At 43.1% G+C, this 22,267-nt stretch overlaps 2 protein-coding genes across 2 annotated transcripts; one reads left to right on the top strand and one right to left on the bottom strand.

The window, feature by feature from the left end:
* The first annotated feature begins 1,916 nt into the window (after positions 1–1,916).
* On the top strand, positions 1,917–6,607 carry LOC147331497 (vesicular inhibitory amino acid transporter). The gene is made up of 2 exons (XM_086293860.1): positions 1,917–2,795; positions 3,944–6,607. The coding sequence occupies exons 1-2, from the start codon at positions 2,403–2,405 to the stop codon at positions 5,129–5,131; spliced, it is 1,581 nt and encodes a 526-aa protein (XP_086149986.1). The 5' UTR covers positions 1,917–2,402; the 3' UTR covers positions 5,132–6,607.
* A 3,190-nt stretch (positions 6,608–9,797) lies between these two features.
* Positions 9,798–20,075, bottom strand: LOC147331496 (aurora kinase C-like). The gene is made up of 9 exons (XM_086293862.1): positions 19,668–20,075; positions 19,163–19,228; positions 17,552–17,891; positions 17,423–17,465; positions 17,131–17,322; positions 11,068–11,206; positions 10,736–10,884; positions 10,432–10,606; positions 9,798–10,345 (listed from the first exon to the last, which is right to left on the bottom strand). Exons 2-9 carry the CDS (start codon positions 19,223–19,225, stop codon positions 10,163–10,165), a joined length of 1,284 nt encoding a protein of 427 aa, XP_086149988.1. The 5' UTR covers positions 19,226–19,228; positions 19,668–20,075; the 3' UTR covers positions 9,798–10,162.
* Between the last annotated feature and the right edge of the window lie 2,192 nt (positions 20,076–22,267).

Here is a 22,267-nt window from a genome sequence, read left to right as displayed (position 1 = left end):
TATTATTATTATTATTATTATTATTATTATTATGTGTACAGCAGGTCGTGAGGAGGTCTGCAGCCGCTGTAACCTGCTGGCTGGTGGTGTCACGGCTGCTCTTTTCATCTCGCAGCACACTTCATCAGACAGTGCGGAGCGCAGATCAGAGGAGGGCTGCAGCCCGCTGATAACAGCCTCTGTCATTAACTCCTTCATTCAGGCTAAGGGAAAGCGGCCATTTTCGTTCCCACAGCTGGAAGTTTAAAGGGAAAAAAGGCACACAAAGGCGCGTTTGCCTCGTATTTTCTGATTCAAACGCACTGATTTAAGCTTTTAATGCTGATGCACAGGCCCGATAAAGAGCAGGCCTGCACTCCAGTCTGAGCCAGTCAGCGCAATCGTCGTGATGCAGTTTGGCTCCGGGGTGAATTTGGCTTGACACCGTTCAATTCTGCTACAGAGAGAAGAAAAATACATCTTTCTAGCTATTTTGCTAAAAGGTTTACATCACGCGTTTCATTTGAAGCAAAATGGTTAATTATAGTTTAATATAATGGCTCTTAATAGTTATGGAGTGTTAAAAAATACTGGGAAAAAACAGTTTGATATTGTCTGATTTTGTGGTTGCTGTTTGCTGATGGCCAACTGGAGATGAGTCAGCTGTATTTCTAGGGAGATGCATTTCTGGTCTTATCGGGTTACAAGCTATTGAAGAACCCAACGTGAAAGCTTTTAATAGGCCGCAATATTTATTCTCAGGTCCAAGTAAATGCTCTCCCAATGGAACTCACACAGGCAGCAATGCAGCACACTGTCTGTTAGTTCAGGCTTCTTTTTTGCTTTTTTCTCGTACCGAGCAAGGCCCCGGCTTTGTGTTACGGCGATGAACTCTGATACTGCAGCCTGGGGAAACACTGAGCATGGTGTGCACATCGCACAAAGTGCTAGTGACAAGGCAATGTCAACAAACCGTTTACAGCAATTTGAGCCTTTGTTACCGCCTCACTTAACCTACATTTACAAAAACAAATAAAAGCCGAAGGATTTCAAGCATTTTTTGTAAAGATGAGGAGAACTCAGATCAGCCAAAAGTTAAAATAAGGATATTTATTAATTCTACTTACGGTATGTTTAGAAGATAGTTTGTTGGCACCCAAATAAAATATCAGACCCAATCATCTGGGTTTAATTCAGGCTGACATATCACTAATCCCCTGTCACGTTTTTTATGTTCAAACTACGTATTTTATTTTCTTAATGAATAAATCTCGCAGCGAAATATAGTTTTCTTAAAGGGAGCATCGCCACGGGTCAGACTGTAACATCACAGATGCAAAATCATGAATGAGTGAATGTGAGTGAATGAATGAGTATGCTGAATGAAGGCTTCAGCCTGCAATAGAGCCACTAAATGAGCTGCGGGTTTCAAACACAAGCTCAAATTCTACGTCTTACCACCTTTTAGCAAAGACAAAACGCGCGAGATCACATCCCCTGATCAATTAATCAACCCCAAAGCGATGTTTGAAACCCCGATCCAGGTAATCCCAGAAACAATTAAGTTAACTATTACGCTGCTCCGCGTCCTCTTCTTCTTAAAAAGAAATGACATTTGATAAAAGAAGAAATAATTACACCTTTTATTCCTACATCATACAATCTGGTCCGGAGAGCTTGGGGTTTCGTCAAATTTCAGCTTCCTTTTATATGGGTAAAGTTATGCAAGGTTTGAGGCCCCCGGAATGCCATTGGTTGTTGGGATGAGGTATTATAGATTATGGGTTGGGGGTGGTGGGGGTACTGCAAGCACCTCCCCTAGAAATGCAGCAAATCTCTCCCGTTTTCTCCTGGTGGGGCACTGGGAGGGCTGGAGACGTGCTTTGCATTGGCAGGCTGGTGAGGACACGTGTCTCCTCCCTGCCTCCCCCCCCGGGCTCCACGGTACCGCATTGGCATCAGTAAAGGCACCTGAAAGACGAGAAGTAACTCCTGGAAGCGCTGCCTGCCACCTTATAACCCAAAAGAAAGCGATCTTACAGGCCTGCAATAACCTGTGGCTCGCCTTTTGTCGTGCGTAAAGCTTTTGCGCACGCCGCTGAACTGCCTCAGAGACTGAGAAGGTGCGCTACGCGTCGAGCATCAGAGCGCAGTGCCAAGATGCAGAAACGGAGCAGCGACGTCTGAAGGTGACATGAACCTGGGGATAACGACAGGCTGCAGACGAGCAGTGACTAAAAAGTGGAGATAGCAACTGAAAACCGACGGTGTCTTCAACCAACATTTGCGCTTTCCTTCGTGGCTTTATCTAATGCAGAGAATCAAGAGCTGCAATCCAAAGTAGCCTCATTTTTTTTTACTGACTGGAGGAGACAAACACTAATTAAGCTGCAGACAGTTCGGAATCCGGAGAGGTTCGAAAAATGGCGACGTTAATCAGAAGCAAGCTTTCCAATAAACTGACAAATGCAGCCACGGCTGTGTCCAACAAATCCCAGGCAAAGGTGAGCGGGATGTTCGCCAGGATGGGGTTTCAGGCCGCCACCGACGAAGAGGCTCTGGGTTTCGCCGCCTGCGATGACCTGGACTACGACCACCGGCAAGGCATGCAGATGGACATTTTAACATCCGATGAAATGGGGGGAGAGGGGAGCGGAGATGGAGGCGCACTGGATGGGGACAGCCACTACCAGAGGGACGGCACCGGTCCACCGCACTCTGCCTCAAAGGACGGAGATCCGACGAACGAGTTGACCGAAGTCAGACCAAAAATCACCGCTTGGGAGGCGGGCTGGAACGTCACGAACGCAATCCAGGTAAAAACGCACCCCCTCCACGGATTGTTCTGGGTTCCAAATGGTTGAGCCGCTTCCGAAGCATCCGAGAAATTCGAGATAAATAAATATCTACGAACACATCAAAATAATTATACACAAAGAAAAAAAATCAGCAGGCTTTTCCCTTTGAAGCAACTTTGTGAAGTGGCTGGTTTTTAAATTAAAGTCTGGCAAATATCCACTTTCTTTAAACCTTTTAAGTGCGTTCTCATGATCTCTGATCACAACAGTGCAGAGATTTTTTAGACTTTTATGCGCTATAAAGGGGGGGGATAGTTGATGCCCTGGCCCCCTCCTTTTCTCGACATGCACATTCTTTGTCTGGAGTAATGTGCTGTGTAGCTGATGCACGTCCCCGATAAATGCTCTCACAATACTCCGCGTGGGAATAAATAAGTGGATGGAGGAATTTTTGTGTAGACTCTAGAATAAAAAGAAAACCAAAACCTGCATTTTAAAAATGTTTTATAATTTTGTTTATATTAAAATCTAAATCCAGCTAAGTTAAAAGTAAGAATAACACTGTAGTTATGCAGGAAAATTGGTTTTATGATCAAGTCCAAGTGACATTTTAGACTAAAACCATAAAGACGCGGCTGAAAAATATGAAATTTCAAATTACAGAGATCAGTGTGTGTGCAAAAAGCTGCATTTCGAAAAAGTATTTATTTTTTATTTTATCTTTTCATGTGGGGAAAAAAATCACCACTTTAAAGTGGAGCATTTACTCGAGAGAGCCTGTGTGTACGCGTGCGCGCGTGTGTGTGTGTGGAGGCTATGCGACAAAAATCCCTCTAGACGCAATCCTTTTTATGCTTTATCGGGGCTGTGGTCGCGGCAGTCACCCTGACGTCAGAGTGTGTCTCCTCCAGCTCGTGATGACGTCAGAAGCGGGCAGATGCGCTCAAAGCCAAGTGGAAAACCCACAACATGAAAAGGGGAGTGAGATTCACTGAAGGGTCGGGCAGAGCAGCCTCAAAGCACACATTAAAACATCATCTAGTTACACGAATAAAAAATACTATGATAAGAAAAATAATTAATGATTAAATTAATACTTTTCATTTAACAACTTAATATAGCGCACAGCCTAATATTAGCGATGCTTTATTTGTCTGTGTTTGTAGGGGATGTTCGTTCTGGGCCTGCCCTACGCCATCCTGCACGGAGGATACCTCGGACTCTTTCTCATTATTTTCGCCGCTGTGGTGTGCTGCTACACGGGGAAAATCCTCATTGCCTGCCTGTACGAGGAGGACGAAGACGGACAGCTCGTCCGTGTGAGGGATTCTTATGTGGACATTGCCAACGCTTGCTGCGCGCCCAGATTCCCGTCTCTAGGTGGCCATATCGTGAATGTAGCCCAAATCATAGAGCTAGTGATGACTTGCATCCTGTACGTGGTGGTCAGCGGTAATCTCATGTACAACAGCTTCCCCAACATGCCAATTTCCCAGAAGTCCTGGGCCATCATCGCCACCGCTGCTCTCCTCCCCTGCGCCTTTCTCAAGAACCTGAAAGCCGTCTCCAAGTTCAGCTTGCTTTGCACGTTAGCCCACTTTGTCATTAACGTCCTCGTTATAGCGTACTGCCTCTCCAGAGCGAGGGACTGGGCCTGGGACAAGGTGAAGTTTTACATCGATGTCAAGAAATTCCCCATCTCCATTGGGATTATTGTGTTCAGCTACACCTCGCAGATCTTCCTGCCGTCTCTGGAGGGGAACATGCAGAAACCGAGCGAGTTTCACTGCATGATGAACTGGACTCACATCGCTGCCTGCATCCTCAAGGGTCTATTCGCCCTGGTGGCCTACCTGACCTGGGCTGATGAAACCAAGGAGGTCATCACAGACAACCTGCCCCCAACCATCCGAGCTGTCGTCAACCTCTTCCTCGTGTCCAAAGCTTTGCTGTCGTATCCGCTGCCGTTTTTCGCTGCTGTCGAGGTATTAGAGAAAACATTTTTCAACGAAGGGGGACGCGCCTACTTTCCAGATTGCTACGGAGGCGATGGACGCCTAAAGTCCTGGGGACTCACTCTCCGATGTAGCCTTGTTGTGTTCACCCTGCTCATGGCGATCTATGTGCCACATTTCGCCCTCCTCATGGGCCTCACCGGCAGCCTGACGGGCGCAGGCCTTTGCTTTCTGCTTCCCAGTCTCTTCCACCTCAAGCTTTTATGGAGAAAGCTGCTATGGCACCAGGTTTTCTTTGATGTCGCCATCTTTGTAATAGGAGGTATATGCAGCATATCTGGTTTCATCCACTCAATGGAGGGGCTCATAGAGGCTTTTAGATATAACATACAAGAATAATTGCAAGCCATTGCTGGAACTAGATGTTAACTGCAAGTCTCCATTTAGTGAAAAAAATAAAATAAAATAAAATAAAATTTAAAAAACACATGACTTCCTGGCGAGCGCAGTCCCTTCTGCTTAATTCATGCGTAAAAGTGCGCACAGAGCACACGCGGACATTTTCGCACTCATACAGTGCTTGCATCAGTCTACACACACACACACACACACACACACACACACACACACACACACACACACACACACACACACACACACACACACACACACAGTTGGTGGCAGTGAGGGAATCTAATGCATCCACGACACACTTTAGCCTACGGACAATACATGTTGTATAAATATGCCAACAAGAGTACATATACATATTTTCCAGTGGAGTGAACGTTTACAATATCGACCTTAAAACAAAATTGCAAAAAGGGCAGTTCGCCTTTTCGTCGCTCTTGTGGTGCTTCCCCACACGAGACTTCACTTCATGTAACGCTCGAGTTTGTGATGGACGGACTTGTTGTGATTTAATGATGTTTAAGATGTTTTAAAGGGATTAAAACACACGCGCGCGCACACACGCAACACCACTTCTTTTTTTTTAGGTGATTCGCAATTTGACTGCGGGCTTTGAGTGTGGCATCAAACCCAAAATCGAACGCCTGTGCATCTAAAAGATAAAATAAGACAACGGCAATAAGAGATAGAAACACACGACGGCGTAAAGACGATAAAAAGTAATTGTGAAGTTTCCTGAGAAATACGCAAAAATTGACTTTCCCCGATTATTTAATATTCTGGCAATGCAAAATATCAGAGAGTACACAGCAGCTAAACAAACTATGCATTGAATGTATGATATTTTAGACACAAATACATTGAAACTGGGAAGTGGAAATTTAAGAATCCTTTAATTTTCGGTTCATCCTCGTGTAATAGTAACGCTTTGTTGATAGGCCTGGTTTGTTTTTTTTCTTCGATATTTACTTTAATTCACTTTTCAATCGGCAATAACGTCCAGCCCCACAGATCTCAGCAACACGGGGAGTATTAAATGAAATAATACACACACATAAGAAATAGAACGAAAACACGCACATGCACGCACACACACGCGGCCTGTTCGTTTTTTATTTCTAATTAATTTTGAAAATCTCATGTCTCGGAAAAAAAAATTCGGTGTCTGAAAATCTAAAAGAGAAAGATCGTTAAAGAGGAAAATGTGCATACAGACATTTTTCATTCTGTGCAATCCAATGGGTCCTGTGGAAATGTTATAAAACCGTATGTGTAGTGTGTTATTGTGGTTTCAAAAAGATGGAATGTATATCTCAAAGTCGTTATCATATATCGTGAAAATTAATATTAAAGAATAAAGAAATAAGTGAAATTATATTGTAAAAATGTGTGTGGTTTTATGTAAAACGAGAATCGGTCAGAACATGTATTTTTTTTCTCTATAATAAAAGATAGAAAACGATGGTTAGTCGCATTCATATTTGTTAAATTCAAACTGAGGTTCAACGCGCAGAGTTAAGACTGCGCAGGCCCGTGACTTAGAAAAATAACCATATAATGTGTGTGCGAGTGAGTGAGAGGAGGGTATGTGGTCATACTACTACTACTACACAATCCGATTACCGTTTCAGCTCCACCCGTCATAGACCTGAGTCTGCAGAGACATCCACAGCGCGCACGTTTTCTACCAGGCCTCACATTCCTGCGTGTTCACATAAAATGTCGACAGATTTTCTGCTGCAGGCACTCATCAGGGCCTCATGGCCGACCTGTTTATCCACTCTGTTGATTTTATCCCGCCTCCTCTCAAGCTGTCAAGTTTCAACTTTACCAAGTGCGCCATACTAGTCAGTCAGGTATGGATTTTCCTTATAGCGCGGAACCCATCAAAATGAGTGCGCATTTAAAGGCGGGGTTACTGCAGAAAACAGGTTTTACAAAGCTCACTAGCTTGAATGTGATTTACGGCTCTCAAAAGGTGGAGATGCTTCACAGGTTTAACTGCAGACAAAAACAAAAATGAAAAAAAAAAGGCTTAGTTTGGTTTCAAGGTGTAATAGAAAACAAACAAAACTCCATCACGCATCAGTATTTTAAGTGAGCCACCCTAGAGAGCATGACATTATAGAACCAGAATTTACGGAATGTATGGGTTGAAAATATTAACGAAAACAACGAATTTTGTTACTAAAAATGAGTCTGATCGTCCCGTGATGATCTCAGTGACACATGGCAGGGGAGCCCCCTAGTGGACACAAACTGAAAATACTAGCTGGAAGCAGAGAGACTTATTGACGCCATTTCTTAAAATCTTTTCACAATAGCACGAGTTCTTTCGTGACCATTCCGGGACAAAACTACATTATTTTTACTGTAAACATTAAAAGACAGCAGGTCACAGTTGTTCTTGATGCTTTATTAAATACAACTTTGAAATAAGCTGTATAACCATGCTGAGGCACTCCATCCACAGCTGTGGCTCAGGAGGCAAATTATCTACAGATTCAGTCCCAGCTCTTACATTATGCTTGTCAGATGGTCTTTGGCCAAAAGTACAGTGGGGCAAAAAAGTATTTAGTCAGCCACCGATTGTGCAAGTTCCCCCCACCTAAAATGATGACAGAGGTCAGTAATTTGCACCAGAGGTACACTTCAACTGTGAGAGACAGAATGTGAAAAAAAAAAATCCATGAATCCACATGGTAGGATTTGTAAAGAATTTATTCGTAAATCAGGGTGGAAAATAAGTATTTGGTCAATAACAAAAATACAACTCAATACTTTGTAACATAACCTTTGTTGGCAATAACAGAGGTCAAACGTTTACTATAGGTCTTTACCAGGTTTGCACACACAGTAGCTGGTATTTTGGCCCATTCCTCCATGCAGATCTTCTCGAGAGCAGTGATGTTTTGGGGCTGTCGCCGAGCAACACGGACTTTCAACTCCCGCCACAGATTTTCTATGGGGTTGAGGTCTGGAGACTGGCTAGGCCACTCCAGGACTTTCAAATGCTTCTTACGGAGCCACTCCTTTGTTGCCCGGGCGGTGTGTTTTGGATCATTGTCATGTTGGAAGACCCGGCCTCGTTTCATCTTCAAAGTTCTCACTGATGGAAGGAGGTTTTGGCTCAAAATCTCACGATACATGGCCCCATTCATTCTGTCCTTAACACGGATCAGTCGTCCTGTCCCCTTGGCAGAAAAACAGCCCCATAGCATGATGTTTCCACCCCCATGCTTCACAGTAGGTATGGTGTTCTTGGGATGCAACTCAGTATTCTTCTTCCTCCAAACACGACGAGTTGAGTTTATACCAAAAAGTTCTACTTTGGTTTCATCTGACCACATGACATTCTCCCAATCCTCTGCTGTATCATCCATGTGCTCTCTGGCAAACTTCAGACGGGCCTGGACATGCACTGGCTTCAGCAGCGGAACACGTCTGGCACTGCGGGATTTGATTCCCTGCCGTTGTAGTGTGTTACTGATGGTGGCCTTTGTTACTTTGGTCCCAGCTCTCTGCAGGTCATTCACCAGGTCCCCCCGTGTGGTTCTGGGATCTTTGCTCACCGTTCTCATGATCATTTTGACCCCACGGGATGAGATCTTGCGTGGAGCCCCAGATCGAGGGAGATTATCAGTGGTCTTGTATGTCTTCCATTTTCTGATGATTGCTCCCACAGTTGATTTTTTTCACACCAAGCTGCTTGCCTATTGTAGATTCACTCTTCCCAGTCTGGTGCAGGTCTACAATACTTTTCCTGGTGTCCTTCGAAAGCTCTTTGGTCTTGGCCATGGCGGAGTTTGGAGTCTGACTGTTTGAGGCTGTGGACAGGTGTCTTTTATACAGATGATGAGTTCAAACAGGTGCCATTCATACAGGTAACGAGTGGGGGACAGAAAAGCTTCTTACAGAAGACGTTACAGGTCTGTGAGAGCCAGAGATTTTCCTTGTTTGAGGTGACCAAATACTTATTTTCCACCCTGATTTACGAATAAATTCTTTACAAATCCTACCATGTGGATTCATGGATTTTTTTTTTTCACATTCTGTCTCTCACAGTTGAAGTGTACCTCTGGTGCAAATTACTGACCTCTGTCATCATTTTAAGTGGGGGAACTTGCACAATCGGTGGCTGACTAAATACTTTTTTGCCCCACTGTATAACTGAATTCCAAATTGCTTGCAGGCCCACTGAAGGCAGCATGTAGTAAAAAGTTGGTTGCTTATTGAGTAGAAAAGCTCTACAGACTGTGTCAGAGAATCCTAAATAAAAGTGTGAATTTCACAACAGGAAAGAACAAAACATCATGGTCAAGACAGGTCAGCAAACCTTTAACATGTTTTTCATATTTGGCACATGCAGTTTTAATCTGTGACTTATTGAAATTAAAGTCAATTCCACTTATTTAGGACTCACACACACTCCCTCAAAACAAATATCTAACCAATCCAGTTACCACAGACCCACAAGTCACACTTACATTACAAATAAATGAAACAGGAACTTTTCATAAATGACAAATTCTTCTACCAGCTCCCTGTGCAGCCTGGACACAGCTGGAGGTGTATGAAGTCGATGAGAGCGCCTCACTCAAACGTCAGTGTGAAGACAGGTTACTGAGTAAAATAACTGAGCCTGAAACACAAAAACTGTTAAATACACACTGGACAAATTCCAGAGTGAGAGTCTTTGATGATAATTTATTTTTCAATTTCAAGTAACGACGTTTTAGAAAAGCTCAGTAAAACTCTCATAATTCTGCAGACAGTAAAATATTTACAGGAAACAGAATGCCACAGAAAGAAAGTTCAGGTAAGACAGAAAACATTAAGTTTAAAAAAAAAAAAAGATAACAAATATAGCTAAGTGGCTCAAAATATTTGCAAACCAAAATACTGTTCCACCAAGTGGTTTTAAAGTCAGAGATAGAAGCAGATTTTCATACATCAGCTACACCCTCGTGTTTATCTTGTACAGTCTCCATCAGACGTGCGGTCGTACATAGAGACCAGTCACTGGCTGGGCTCTTCACTGTTTAAGGTTGTTGGCTTCTTGGTCGAGTACTCGACCACCCAGGGGTGGGACAGGACTCCCTGGATGGGCAGTCTGTGCATAGGGTTGTGCTTCAGCAGCCTGGCAACCAAGTCTTTAGCTCCAGCACTGATAGTGGCCTGTGGTGGGTAAGAGTACTCCACCTGGAGGTCAAAGACAGAAAATGGGAATAAATATTCAACTTTTGAGAGAAGCCGTAGAGCATTTCTGTACTGTGGTGGTGTCATACCCTTGAAATCCTGCGGTAGGTCTCCTCGTGGGTTTTTGCTTCAAATGGGGGTTTTCCAACCAGGAACTCGTAGCAAAGGACCCCGAGACTCCACAGGTCCACTTTCTCGTCATGAGTTTTCCCCTCAATCATCTCTGGAGGTAAGTAGTCCAGTGTCCCACACAGAGTGGACCTCCTGAAGAAAAGAGAAAAAAAAAATGTTTGTTCTCTTTAATGATATACAATTTCTTACCTGTGTAGGCTAAATCATTTCCATAGTTTCACCTTCAACATGATTAAAAGCGAAAAAGTTGCATGAACATACCTGGAGGACGGGGTGTGAACAGACCAGCCGAAATCCGCGATCTTGAGCTCCCCATTGGCCCCCAGTAACAGGTTCTCTGGTTTGATGTCCCTGTGGATCACCTTTTTGGTGTGGCAATAGTTGAGGGCATCTGCTAACTCCATGATGTACTAGAACAACACATTAAGCACACAAGTATTAAGCACACAACACGCATCACAGAAGAGATGCTTTAAGTGAACGTAAAACATCCTGGAAACAGGATTCTCTACAAATAAAGGGTAAAACTAGGGAAGCTCCTTAGATTATAGAACAACAAGAGTGCCGAAAAGGTCTTAACTCTGCACTCTTACCGTGGCGCTTATGTTCTCGGGAAAATGCCCACAGCGCTGGAGCTCGCTGTACAGCTCTCCCCTGGGTGCAAACTCCAGGATGAGGTACACACGAGAGGCATCGTGGAAGTAGCCATAGAGTCGCAGGATGTTCGGATGCCTGTAGGAAAATCAGGACCATTAGATATTTTGACAATCATCATTTCCAATATGTATGGACTCCCCAAACTAAACTGCTATTCATTACTATGGTAAGGGGTAATTTTACTGAAGGGAATGTGTAGTTGGCATATTTTAGTGCCATTTTTCTGTAAATGAATCCATGTGGTCATATTAAAAAAAAAAGTTGGGCATATGGAAGTCCACAGAGTCTCACACTCGCCGTCTGATGATCAGATTTGTTGAGATTCAGAAACCATAGCGTGCCTGTGACGTTCTCCATATCTGAAGTAAAATCCAATCACTGAGGGAAAAGGTTTTAAACCTGACAGTGTTAACATTTAGATAAACGTGAAAACCCCACAGCATCTGAACATTTGTCTGACAGTGACATGAAGAAGAGTCTGATTTCCACAGATTAAAATAAATAAAAAATATATAATAATCAAAAAAAATAAGTTATCATACTAACACAGGTCTTCCCAGCCGTACAGCAGGAGCATACCAACACAGCCAAACAGAACACAAACCACATTTACACACTTTCATATGTGATGAGCCACATTAAAGCGATGGACCCATTCATACAAGAGACAAAAGGCATTCACAGGTTAAACTCTAAAACCATACGCTGTTGCTCGTAAAGACTTAAAATCATCAATCAGCAACATAAAACCAAGCAGATATTAGTTATGGGCTAATAATGTTTACTTTGAGGTGTTCACCTCATCTGCCCACTTCTTCTTGGCTCACTTATTTGCATTTTTACCAGTCGTAAAAAAAAAAAAAAAAAAAATTCCTGCAATTGAGATTCAAACGACATTTTAATACTTTATTTTCCCAAATTTAAAATTTAAAGGTCTGAATATTTGAGCAAGAACCCCACAGACACATTTACAGTCATTACAATTACAAAGAAACTAATTCAATGCAGTTATATCTAATATGAACAATGAGCACAAGCCACAGATAATCTTCCATTTTGGAACAGACTTTATTATTTTTGACCCAAAACGAGTGTCTGAGCCCGTGCACAAACTCAGAAGCAGCATTTAAAGAGTTGGAGTCAGAAAGCTGTTTTTCCATAGACTTCTAAAGGACTTTTTGCAACCACATCCATCACAGTCTGCTGGCCTTCAGGAGTGCAGGGTTTGTAGGTACTTCTACATCTGCTTAATTTTTCTGACCTGGAATCTATGACTGTTTTATACCATTTGTATGAGACTCAAGACCAGGACTGGGCATCGTCACCAACATCTACAACTGATTCTATTCTGATTCGCAAGGTCCCGACTCCATTCCATTCAATTCAACTTAAGAGTCAGAAATATTATAATCATTTACCTTTGATTCGTACTGTCCAAAGAATGCTCTAAAAATGGTAAATTAAAAATATTTCATTTCAAATTACTTGAAAATTTCTCTGCAATTACAAACTCAGTGTAAATTATCTAGGCATAAAAACAAAGCTGACACCTGTGAAACTTCATCAGAAGTGCAAGCCTCACAGCTGATGCCTTTGTGTCAAAGTAGCTAATGATTAATCACAAAAATATGAAGGAGAATTTCCTGGCATGGCTTTTTATAGCAGAAAGCCACTGCTGGAACTAGTTGTTAACTACAAGTCTCCATTTAGTGGAAAAAAAACCCAAAAACAAACAAAGAAACAACTTCCCGGCGAGTGTAGTCCCTTCTGCTTAATTCATGTGTAAAAGCATGCACGTAGCACAAGCGGACAATTTCACATGTGATCTACTGCAAATATTAAAATAGTCACAGTACATTAAAAACAAGAAAACCATGAATCAACATACAAATTTTGCAATTTGGCAGAATTTGTAAAAGCTGAAATTTCTGCGATATGGAACAGCAGAAATATCTTGTCAGAGGTAATTTTTGGGAAAAAAACAAAACAACAGCGGCTAACAACGCTAGCTACAACTGTAGACTGGTGCAAGGGAATAATGCAGAAAATTGAGATTTGCAATAAGAACATGAAATGGGATGTACCTGAAAATATTTCTGTGTTGCAAAGGGAGGATGAGACGTTGGAAGTGTTGTTTGCTAATGTGCCTGAAGGGGGAACAGGGAAATGGGGAGGAAAAGAGAAGTTTGTGGTTGAGAAAAATGTGTTGTATGCAGTTGATGGGGACCACCAGCGGCTTGTGATCCCTGCTAGTTGTAGACCTCTCATTCTGCATTTAGCTCATACCCTCCCCTGGGCAGGCCATTTGGGTCGCCAAAAAACCTATTTACGGGTTAGTACGCGTTTCTTTTGGCCGTCAATGTATACGGATGTACAGAAGTACTGTCGTGCATGCCCTGTGTGTCAGAAAACTTGCCCAGCGCGCAAATCGGATCGGGCTCTGCTACAACCCTTGCCGGTCATCTCTATCCCCTTCCGTAGGGTAGCTATGGACATTGTGGGTCCGTTAGTAAAAAGTGGTCGGGGTTATCAGTACATATTGGTGGTGTGTGATTACGCGACTCGTTTCCCAGAGGCGTTTCCGTTGCGAGCGATCACAGCCCCTAATGTTCTGCGCGCACTGATACAGTTGTTTTCTCGGGTGGGGATACCTGATGAGATTTTGACCGACCAAGGGACTAACTTTACGTCGAAGTTAATGCAGCTCTTCCACACTCAGTTAGGCGTTTCGGCCATCAAGACGTCACCGTACCATCCACAGACAGATGGGTTGGTGGAGAGGTTTAATCAGACTCTCAAACGGATGTTACAGAAGTTTGTGTCAGACACGGGAAAAGATTGGGACCAGTGGTTACCCTCTTTTGTTCGCGTATAGAGAGGTTCCACAGGCGTCCACGGGGTTCTCCCCCTTTGAGTTACTCTATGGGTGGGAGGTACAGGGGCCGCTTGATCTCGTTCGAAAGGGGTGGGAGTCTTCGACCGTGGCTCCAAATGAGAAAGGGGTGGTGCAGTTTGTGCTGGAGATGAGAGAGCGGTTGGAGCGGTACCAGGCCGAGGCCGAAGCCAATCTGCGGGATGCTCAACGAAGCCAGAAGATCTGGTATGACCAACAGGCCCGGCAACGTGAGTTTCAGCCCGGACAAAAGGTGCTGTTACTTCTCCCTTCTTCCAACAGTAAACTGCTGGCGAAATGGCAAGGGCCCTATATCGTGCTTCGCCGAATGGGACCAGTGACGTATGAGATCCATCATCCGGGAAAAAAGAAACCGAAACAAACCTACCATGTGAACCTCCTGAAGGAATGGGTGGAGCAGCCCCGTCCGGCTCCGAGGGAGGCACTGATGGCCAGGGTGGTGCACGGAGGAGGACAGAGTGAACCTGAGCAGGCTACGGATCCAAGGTCTCCGGTATTGACTCATCTGACCTCACAGCAGGCTGCGGAGCTACTGAAAATTCTGCAGGAGACGCCTTCGCTGTGTTCCGTTAACCCAGGTCGGACTACCTTGGTTGAACACGTGATCCGGCTAAAAGAGGGACAGCCCATCCGGCAACGGCCCTATCGGGTTCCGCAACACTTGGTGGAGAAGCTGCGACAGGAGGTGGAGAAGATGCTGGAGCTTGGAGTGATCGAGCCGTCCTGCTCCGAATGGTGCAGCCCGGTGGTCATTATCTTCAAAAAGGATGGCTCTTTACGCATCTGCATCGACTTTCGAAAGCTAAATGCCATCTCCGAGTTTGATGCGTACCCCATGCCGCGAATTGAGGATTTACTGGAGAAGATTGGGGCTGCCCAGTATATCACCACTTTGGACTTGTGCAAAGGCTACTGGCAGGTGCCACTGGAGGAGACGTCGAGGCCGTACACTGCTTTCAGGACCCCTGCCGGGCTCTTCCAGTTTACCGTGATGCCCTTTGGCCTACATGGGGCACCGGCTACCTTCCAAAGGCTGATGGACAAGTTGTTACAGGGCTGTGACGGTTATAGCGCCGCCTACCTGGATGATGTCGTCATCTTCAGCCACACGTGGGAGGAGCATATGCAGCATTTGTCGGAGGTCTTGGGAAGAATTCATAAGGCCGGGCTGACTCTGAACCCCTCGAAGTGTGAATGGGCGCGGCAGGAGACTCGCTACTTGGGCTACCAGGTGGGACGAGGAGAGGTGCGACCGCAGCTGGATAAGGTGGAAGCTATCCAGAATTGTCCTCGGCCTCGCACCAAGAAGGAGGTGCGGGCTTTCCTGGGACTGGTTGGTTGGTACCGAAGGTTTGTGCCCCAGTTTGCAACAATGGCGGCGCCGCTGACGACATTACTGGGGAAGAACCAACGAAATCCGGTCATATGGACCGCAGCATGTGAACAGGCGTTCCAGGGACTGAAAACATGCCTGTGTTCGACCCCCGTGCTCTGGAGTCCGGACTTTAAGAAGCAGTTTTTGGTCCAGGTGGATGCCTCCAAGAGCGGCCTGGGAGCCGTGTTGGTTCAAGGGGACCCGGGCGAGGAGCACCCGATCCTATATCTGAGCCGCAAGCTGCTGCCGCGGGAGACCAATTACTCGACGGTGGAGAAGGAGGCTCTGGCGATTAAGTGGGCGCTGGAGAAACTCCGGTATTACTTACTGGGAAGAGAGTTTGTGTTGGAGACTGATCATCGGGCGCTTACCTGGATCCAGTCCATGAAGGATCATAATAGCCGACTTACACGCTGGTACCTCTCACTGCAACCTTTCAGGTTCGCCATCCGGCACAGACCAGGTACACTCAATGTGGTGGCGGATTACCTCTCTAGGTTGCCGCACATCGCCAACCTCCGGGGGGAAGGGGATGATGTGACGGAGTGACCCGTCTCAAGGCAGAGTCCGCTGAGTATGTCACCGCCACCATCAGATCGCCACCATTAGTTCGATTTGGCACCCGGGGCGGCGTATCTTTCTGACGACCGAGTAGAGGAATAAAAGGGGTGAGGAGCAAGTTGTGAGCCGCATCGGGGGTGGCTAGATTTTGGTTCCCACTTACTTGTTAAGGGCGTCGGTCGGGGAGACGTGCGGGGGGATCGCCAATCGTGCAGGGTGACGCAAGCCGATGGTATGGGGGTGTGGGGTTTAAATAATGAGTTCACGTGTGTCTGGACCGTCATGAGAATGGCCTCATTACGTGGGCCGTTAATGTGTATATGAAGTCGGGTAGACTTCCGGGAAATAGTTGAGAGCCTGTATCAATGTATATGTTTTGTGAGTGTATAATGAAAAAGAAATTCTGGGGAAGGGAGACGGGGATTAAAGTTAGAATAAAGAATTGGTGGTGACGCCAAGGGGGAGGGGTTACGGGATATAAGAGACGGCGAGCCGGATATGAAGGGGAGTGTGTTGTAACATACAGGCTGTGTAGCGCGGATCTCAGTTTTATGTCTTTGCAACCATCTTTTTATGCACTGGGGAGGCCGTTTCAAATAAAGTATCCACACTAATACCTTACCGACTACGCCTGTGTTTGTCCGGGAGAGGTCTGGAAGGGGACCCCGTGACATTGATGGTAAACTGATCTTGAAGTACACAGTCTTGAAGTACTGTGCAGGAAGTGTGATTTTGTTGTGGTGGAAGCAAAACAGCCAAAGTAAGAGGGAACATATTAAAATATTTTGGACCAGAAAATAGATTTTTTAAAACTCACTCCTACTCAAGACAGTTTTGAAAAATCAGACAAGGATCCAAGATAATTTCAGTAGAATAATGCTGTTGTGCTGACTACCAAAGTCATTTTTGCTTACTTTCCCTACAATAATCAGTCACTTCAGTTTGACCCCATCTCTTTTCCCTCATCTGTAGCTCGCCTGCAGTGGGTCTATTCAATTTTTTCAATTCAATTTTATTTATATAGCACCAAATCACAACAAAAGTCGCCTCAAGGCGCTTTATATTGTCTACTCACCACAGTTTGAGAAACGCTAGTCTGGGGAGTAGTTAATTACAATTAACAGTAAAATATAATTCGACAGATGTTACCTGAGGTGAGACTGGATCTCCACTTCTCTCCTCAGCTGGTGCTCCACCCCAGCCTTCTCCAGCTGCTTTTTGAAGAGCACCTTCAGGGCCAGGATGAACTTAGTCTGCCGCTCCCTGGCGAGGTAGACATTCCCGAACTTCCCCTTTCCCAAAGGACGACCAATGTCAAAATTTTCCAGACTCCATCGTGTCCTGTGTGAGCAAAACAGCACACGGTTACAGCAAGAGCGACATAAACTTTAACCTGTCATAAAAGTATATGGATGAGACAAGGAACTACTCTTAAACGTACTTTGATGTAGAGGTTTGTGCATGATCGTTCTTGGCAGGTTTGTCTGGACAAAGAAAGAGGAGGATACATTTTAGCACCCAAAACACAGACACAAACACCATTGTTTTCCCAGTTTAGTATTACACTTACCCTGTGGCTTCTCTGGCTTTTGTGGTTCCAACTGGGGTTTGGTCAGGTTTGGTTTAGGAGCTTGCGTTTTCAGCTGCTTTTGCTGGGTGCTGGGTTTGAGCTGTGTTGCTGCATTTACATTCTGAGTAGCGGGGTTCACATTCTGATCAGCAGGGTGTGTCGACTTGACAGTAGCGGGCAGGTTTGACACTGGTTTCTGGTGACTCATAGGCCTCTGAACGCGCTGAGGTCCATTTGATACACCTAGAACTCGCTGATGCGGGGTTGGTGTGACTACAGCCTTCTGAATGGGCTGTGACTGCTGCAATACAGGAATCCGCTTGGGCCCATCACTGGTTGACTGCAAACAAACAAGATAAACAATAATAATAATTGAAAAAAGCTTCAAGCTTTTTACTTTTTTTTTTTAAAGTATTATAAATTAGCTTTACCTTGAAAAAAAAAATTAAAAAAAATTGTAATTTGAAATTCATTTCATTTCTAAATTTTCTTAACCATCTATTCAACCTAGTCTCTCACTGAGCACATCCTGGACAGGTCGCTGGTGTGTCACATGGCTAACAGAGACGGAGACAACCATATGCTCTTGCCAACGTCCAATTTAAGGTCATCAATTCTGCTCATATTATCAAGATTAACAATGCTTTTTGTGGTGTAGTCAATATGGTCAGTTTAGTTTATTTATAAGCTCATTTAAAAAAAATAACTGCTGGCTACCATCCCGTACAACTGGACGGGTAAAATACATAGGTAATAAAAATAAAATAGATTTTAAAAAGAAAAAATGAGAACATGAGTAAAGCAAGATTGAGAAAAAGTAATCCAATTAGAGTTAAAAGCCAATGATGAAAACAGGTTTTGAAAATGTCTAATGCTGGAGGGGTCCAGATGTGCAGATGCAGTTTGTTCCACTATTTAGGAGCAAAACCCTGATCAGCTGTTTTAATCTAGGAGAACCTGCTAAACAGATCTCAGTGATCTAATGGAAGTAGGCAAAGTTATATGGAAGCAAGAAGGTGCAAACGCATGCAATGCCTTAAAAATGATATGTGGTCTGTCTTGCACATGCCAGTTAAAAGTCAAGCTGCAGCATTTTGGACCAGTTGCAGTCAGGGTAATAGTGACAGACTGTCACCTGAAAAGTCAGGACTCTAAAAATCTGAAACTTTGAAATCTGTTTACCTTTGTGAGTTCCCTAATCTGAAGAAAAAAAAAAACCCCAAACAAACAAGTTTTAACAACAGCATTTATCTTTTACCTCAAAAGACAAGGTTATCTAAATTAACAAACACCAATTCTATTTTAATCAGTGGATCAATACTCCTATGATCACATACAAGTGCTTAGTTCTGGCCATGTTCATTTTCACCCATCCAGCTTTGTGGGTAAATTCTCTCTTAGGTCCGTTTTTGGTGATGCATATGCCGAGTCTCTATATACACTAGATCTTCTTAATAAGCCATATAGAAAAGTGTCCAAAGACACTGGTATGCTTGGAAGCGCAAATCTAATGCCATACACAGTAATCAAGGATATTTACCAAAACAAAACAAGAAACAAAAACACACATTTAATAAAATTTTAACCAGCCCCGGGTTTATGATGAGTTACCTTAATTTCAGGCCTTTGAAGTTTCGTGCCTTTTGGCATCTTGTGCATAGCAGTAGAGTCCATAATCTAATAAAGAAGTAAACGGAGACAGGTTTTATTCAAAGAAATTGTTAAAAACGTGATTGGAATTAAGAAAAACATGCAGTTTGTTTAACTCTTTAGTCTGTCACATTTCTTCTAGCTAAGGAGGTTGGAAGAGACGCTTTTCTTTTCAACCTCTTTAGACTACGATGACCGAGAACCTTCAAGACATTTCTTCTAGCTTAAAAAAACCAAACAAACCCAATAACAATCCTGTTTGGATATAGACGCTCTTGTATTCATGTCTGAAATAACTGTTTAAAAATGTATATACAATTTACAATGTTTATTCTGTCAGGAAGATTAACAGTAGCCATCATCGTCACGTTGTTGCCGATCAGGTAAAGTTAAATTAGCATCCACACCATAACACCACGTTAAACATCACCTTTTTGCAACAAGCTAGTTGTATAAAACTACTTACCTAAATATATTATTGCAATGACCCGATTCAGCGCTAAACGATAATTTTTCTAGAACATAAACAGGTCGAAAACAGCTCCAAGGGAGGCTAGCTAACAGCTACATCGGCCAGTAGACCACAGCTGGCGTTTGTGGCTCGCTACAAACATAAGGACTATCCACGAAGACGTTACGACGAGTCTACCTTAGTATCACTTCTTTTTTCTGAAAAATACTACATGAGTGCTAATAAAACAATAAAGTCGAAACACAAAGCTGTAGCAGTACAGAGACTGACTGAGATTGGCTAACTCTCCGAACACTGCTCGTTTAATTTCAAACGGCCCTCGGTTTAAAACCTTTAAATACAACACAGGCTGCTATTGGCTGAGGGAATGCTCAGTACTCACTCTCCATTGGCTGAGGCTATCGCGGCGGCCGGTGGAGAGTGACGTACTAACGTCGAAGTGAATCTTCCAAAACACTAGGGGGCAGTCCACAGACACTGTCAGTACAAGAACTCTTCCATACCACATGCTATTACACTTAATGATTTTATTATTACTTCAGCTGCTTCAAAAAAAAAGTTTCTTCCCAAATATAAACTCAGAAAAACAAGAGTTAATCATAGTTTCATAGTATTTTCTTTCTTTTTATTACTATCAATGATATCGCTTTTGAAATCTATTTAAATTTATTATTTTTGATTCCCAGTAGATCAGAAATTACAAAACGCATTTATTTGTCTTTATATTATTATAATTATTATTGGACGACTTTCTTTAAAAAGAAAAAAAGTTAAATCAGCAACAAATATAAGGAATAAATGCAATGCTTAAGTAAATAAAAAATGCAAATTACATAATCAACTGCAAATTATAAAGCGAGTTTAGAGCTCTCCTTTTATTTGTTTGTGTTGTCTAAATAACACAAACAAATAAAGCCTTTTATTTATTTTATGTTTCTTTTTGTTTTTGCTAGTTTTAAAACTTTGGCTGGAAAATGTAAGAAAAACAACTTCTGACCCCCTCACAGATAATTACTACACAAACTAAAGGCCAGAGGTGGGACCAAGTCATTGTTTTGCAAGTCTCAAGTAAGTCTCAAGTCTTTATCCTCAAGTCTCAAGTCAAGTCTCAAGTAATGTCAGGCAAGTCAGAGTCGAGTCTCAAGTCACTGGTGTAAAAGTCCAAGTAAAGTCACAAGTCTGAAATTTTGAATTTCAAGTCCTTTCGAGTCTTTAAAAAAAAAACGAAAAAAAGCATGTTGCAGTTATATGCTAAATGTAAATATTAGACCATGTAATTTTTAAATCTGTGTTTTTCTCAACACATGACAAAATAGTGAACTTAGAAAATATACACAAATTGTGAAATTGCACCTCTTTAAAATGCAGCTCAATTAAACCTAGCTCCAAGAATAATTTTCACCGACAGTTCTGAGATAAGCTGCATGTTATTCTTGGATGCGCTTGTAGGACCGGCTTTAAAATCGCATGACAAAAATATCATACATAAATAAATGATATTTTAAAAAATATATAATTTTAAAAAAAACTGCATCACCAACGTAGCCTGGAAAACATTTGCTAGTTAGATGAAGTCAGCTATCTCATCGTAGCATATTTATATGCATATTTATAATTATACGGTTCTTGGAGTGAGTGCATACACTCATGAAGTTTAGTAACTTCCGGTCACTGCAACAAGCCCAGGTACAGTTTACCGACGGATGGGTGCAGGACCTTGAAATGCACCGTGTAGAAAGTAAAGACCATCGTACGTATCATAAGTTTACCAGTCTCACAAATCGTCGTCATAAATACACATTCGTTAACCGTTTATTAATAGGACCTTTGAGCTCAACGGTAGTTAATTAGCAGTGGAAATAATTTCTGGTAGCATCACAGAAATGTAGCAGTGACAATAATATTGTATGCTGTAATCGTACTGGACAATTAGTGATACAAAACAACTGTTTTACCCTGTGAATAAAAGTATATGTTTTTGTCAATGTACCATAATAACAGAAGCGAAACACAATATTCTGTCAGGACAATTCACTATTTATGCACAATAAACAAAGGAGCATAGCGCGACAATTTCTGTTCAGCGCCAGACTTGCTTGTAACCTATATCACCAATTATGTTAAGAAAAATGACGCATTAACTACAACAGCAGACTGACCTTTGTGGAAATGCTTGGAGCAGACTAACCTGTGAGCTGGAGGGTTCTGGGACGTTATAATTGGTCTTTGAATGGCTGCAATCCAGTCGCATCTTTGTTACTTCGGAAACATGGCTCGAACAATTTCTCTTCAACGACGTAATCCGATAACAACCGATCTCTTTACCCGTCGGCTTCCCGTGGCTGTCATGCGACCGGCTATTGCAGTTAATAATACAACAGCTTCTTGACATTTTTGTGTTTCTTTTTATCGCTGTGTGACTGGTTTCAATTGAAAGCCTGCGTGCGCTAGTACCGCTTGCCACGAGTTCCCAGAATCCTTTGCGGTTCTACCCGTGAATGACGTCACATTTTCAATCTCTATATAATATGCATGTTAAATTTTATATTTGGGGTAAAATATCAAGTCTTTTCAAGTAAACCGGTTCAAGTCCA

This window comes from Aulonocara sp. 'chitande type north' Nkhata Bay, linkage group LG5 (assembly GCF_057382095.1).
Source record: "Aulonocara sp. 'chitande type north' Nkhata Bay isolate Kocher_YH1m ecotype deep benthic linkage group LG5, A_spYH_male_GT1.1, whole genome shotgun sequence".
NCBI classification, from domain to species: Eukaryota; Metazoa; Chordata; class Actinopteri; order Cichliformes; family Cichlidae; genus Aulonocara; species Aulonocara sp. 'chitande type north' Nkhata Bay.
This window is presented reverse-complemented; position numbering and strand designations above follow the sequence as displayed.

Coding starts and splice junctions, on each gene's coding strand:
- LOC147331497 (XM_086293860.1), top strand. CDS start 2,403: ATGGCGACGTTAATCAGAAGCAAGCTTTCCAATAAACTGACAAATGCA. Junction 2,796..3,943: donor ACGTCACGAACGCAATCCAG/GTAAAAACGCAC, acceptor CTGTGTTTGTAG/GGGATGTTCGTTCTGGGCCT.
- LOC147331496 (XM_086293862.1), bottom strand. CDS start 19,225: ATGGACTCTACTGCTATGCACAAGATGCCAAAAGGCACGAAACTTCAA. Junction 17,323..17,422: donor GCACAAACCTCTACATCAAA/GTACGTTTAAGA, acceptor TTGCTCACACAG/GACACGATGGAGTCTGGAAA. Junction 10,607..10,735: donor GTTCACACCCCGTCCTCCAG/GTATGTTCATGC, acceptor TCTTTTCTTCAG/GAGGTCCACTCTGTGTGGGA.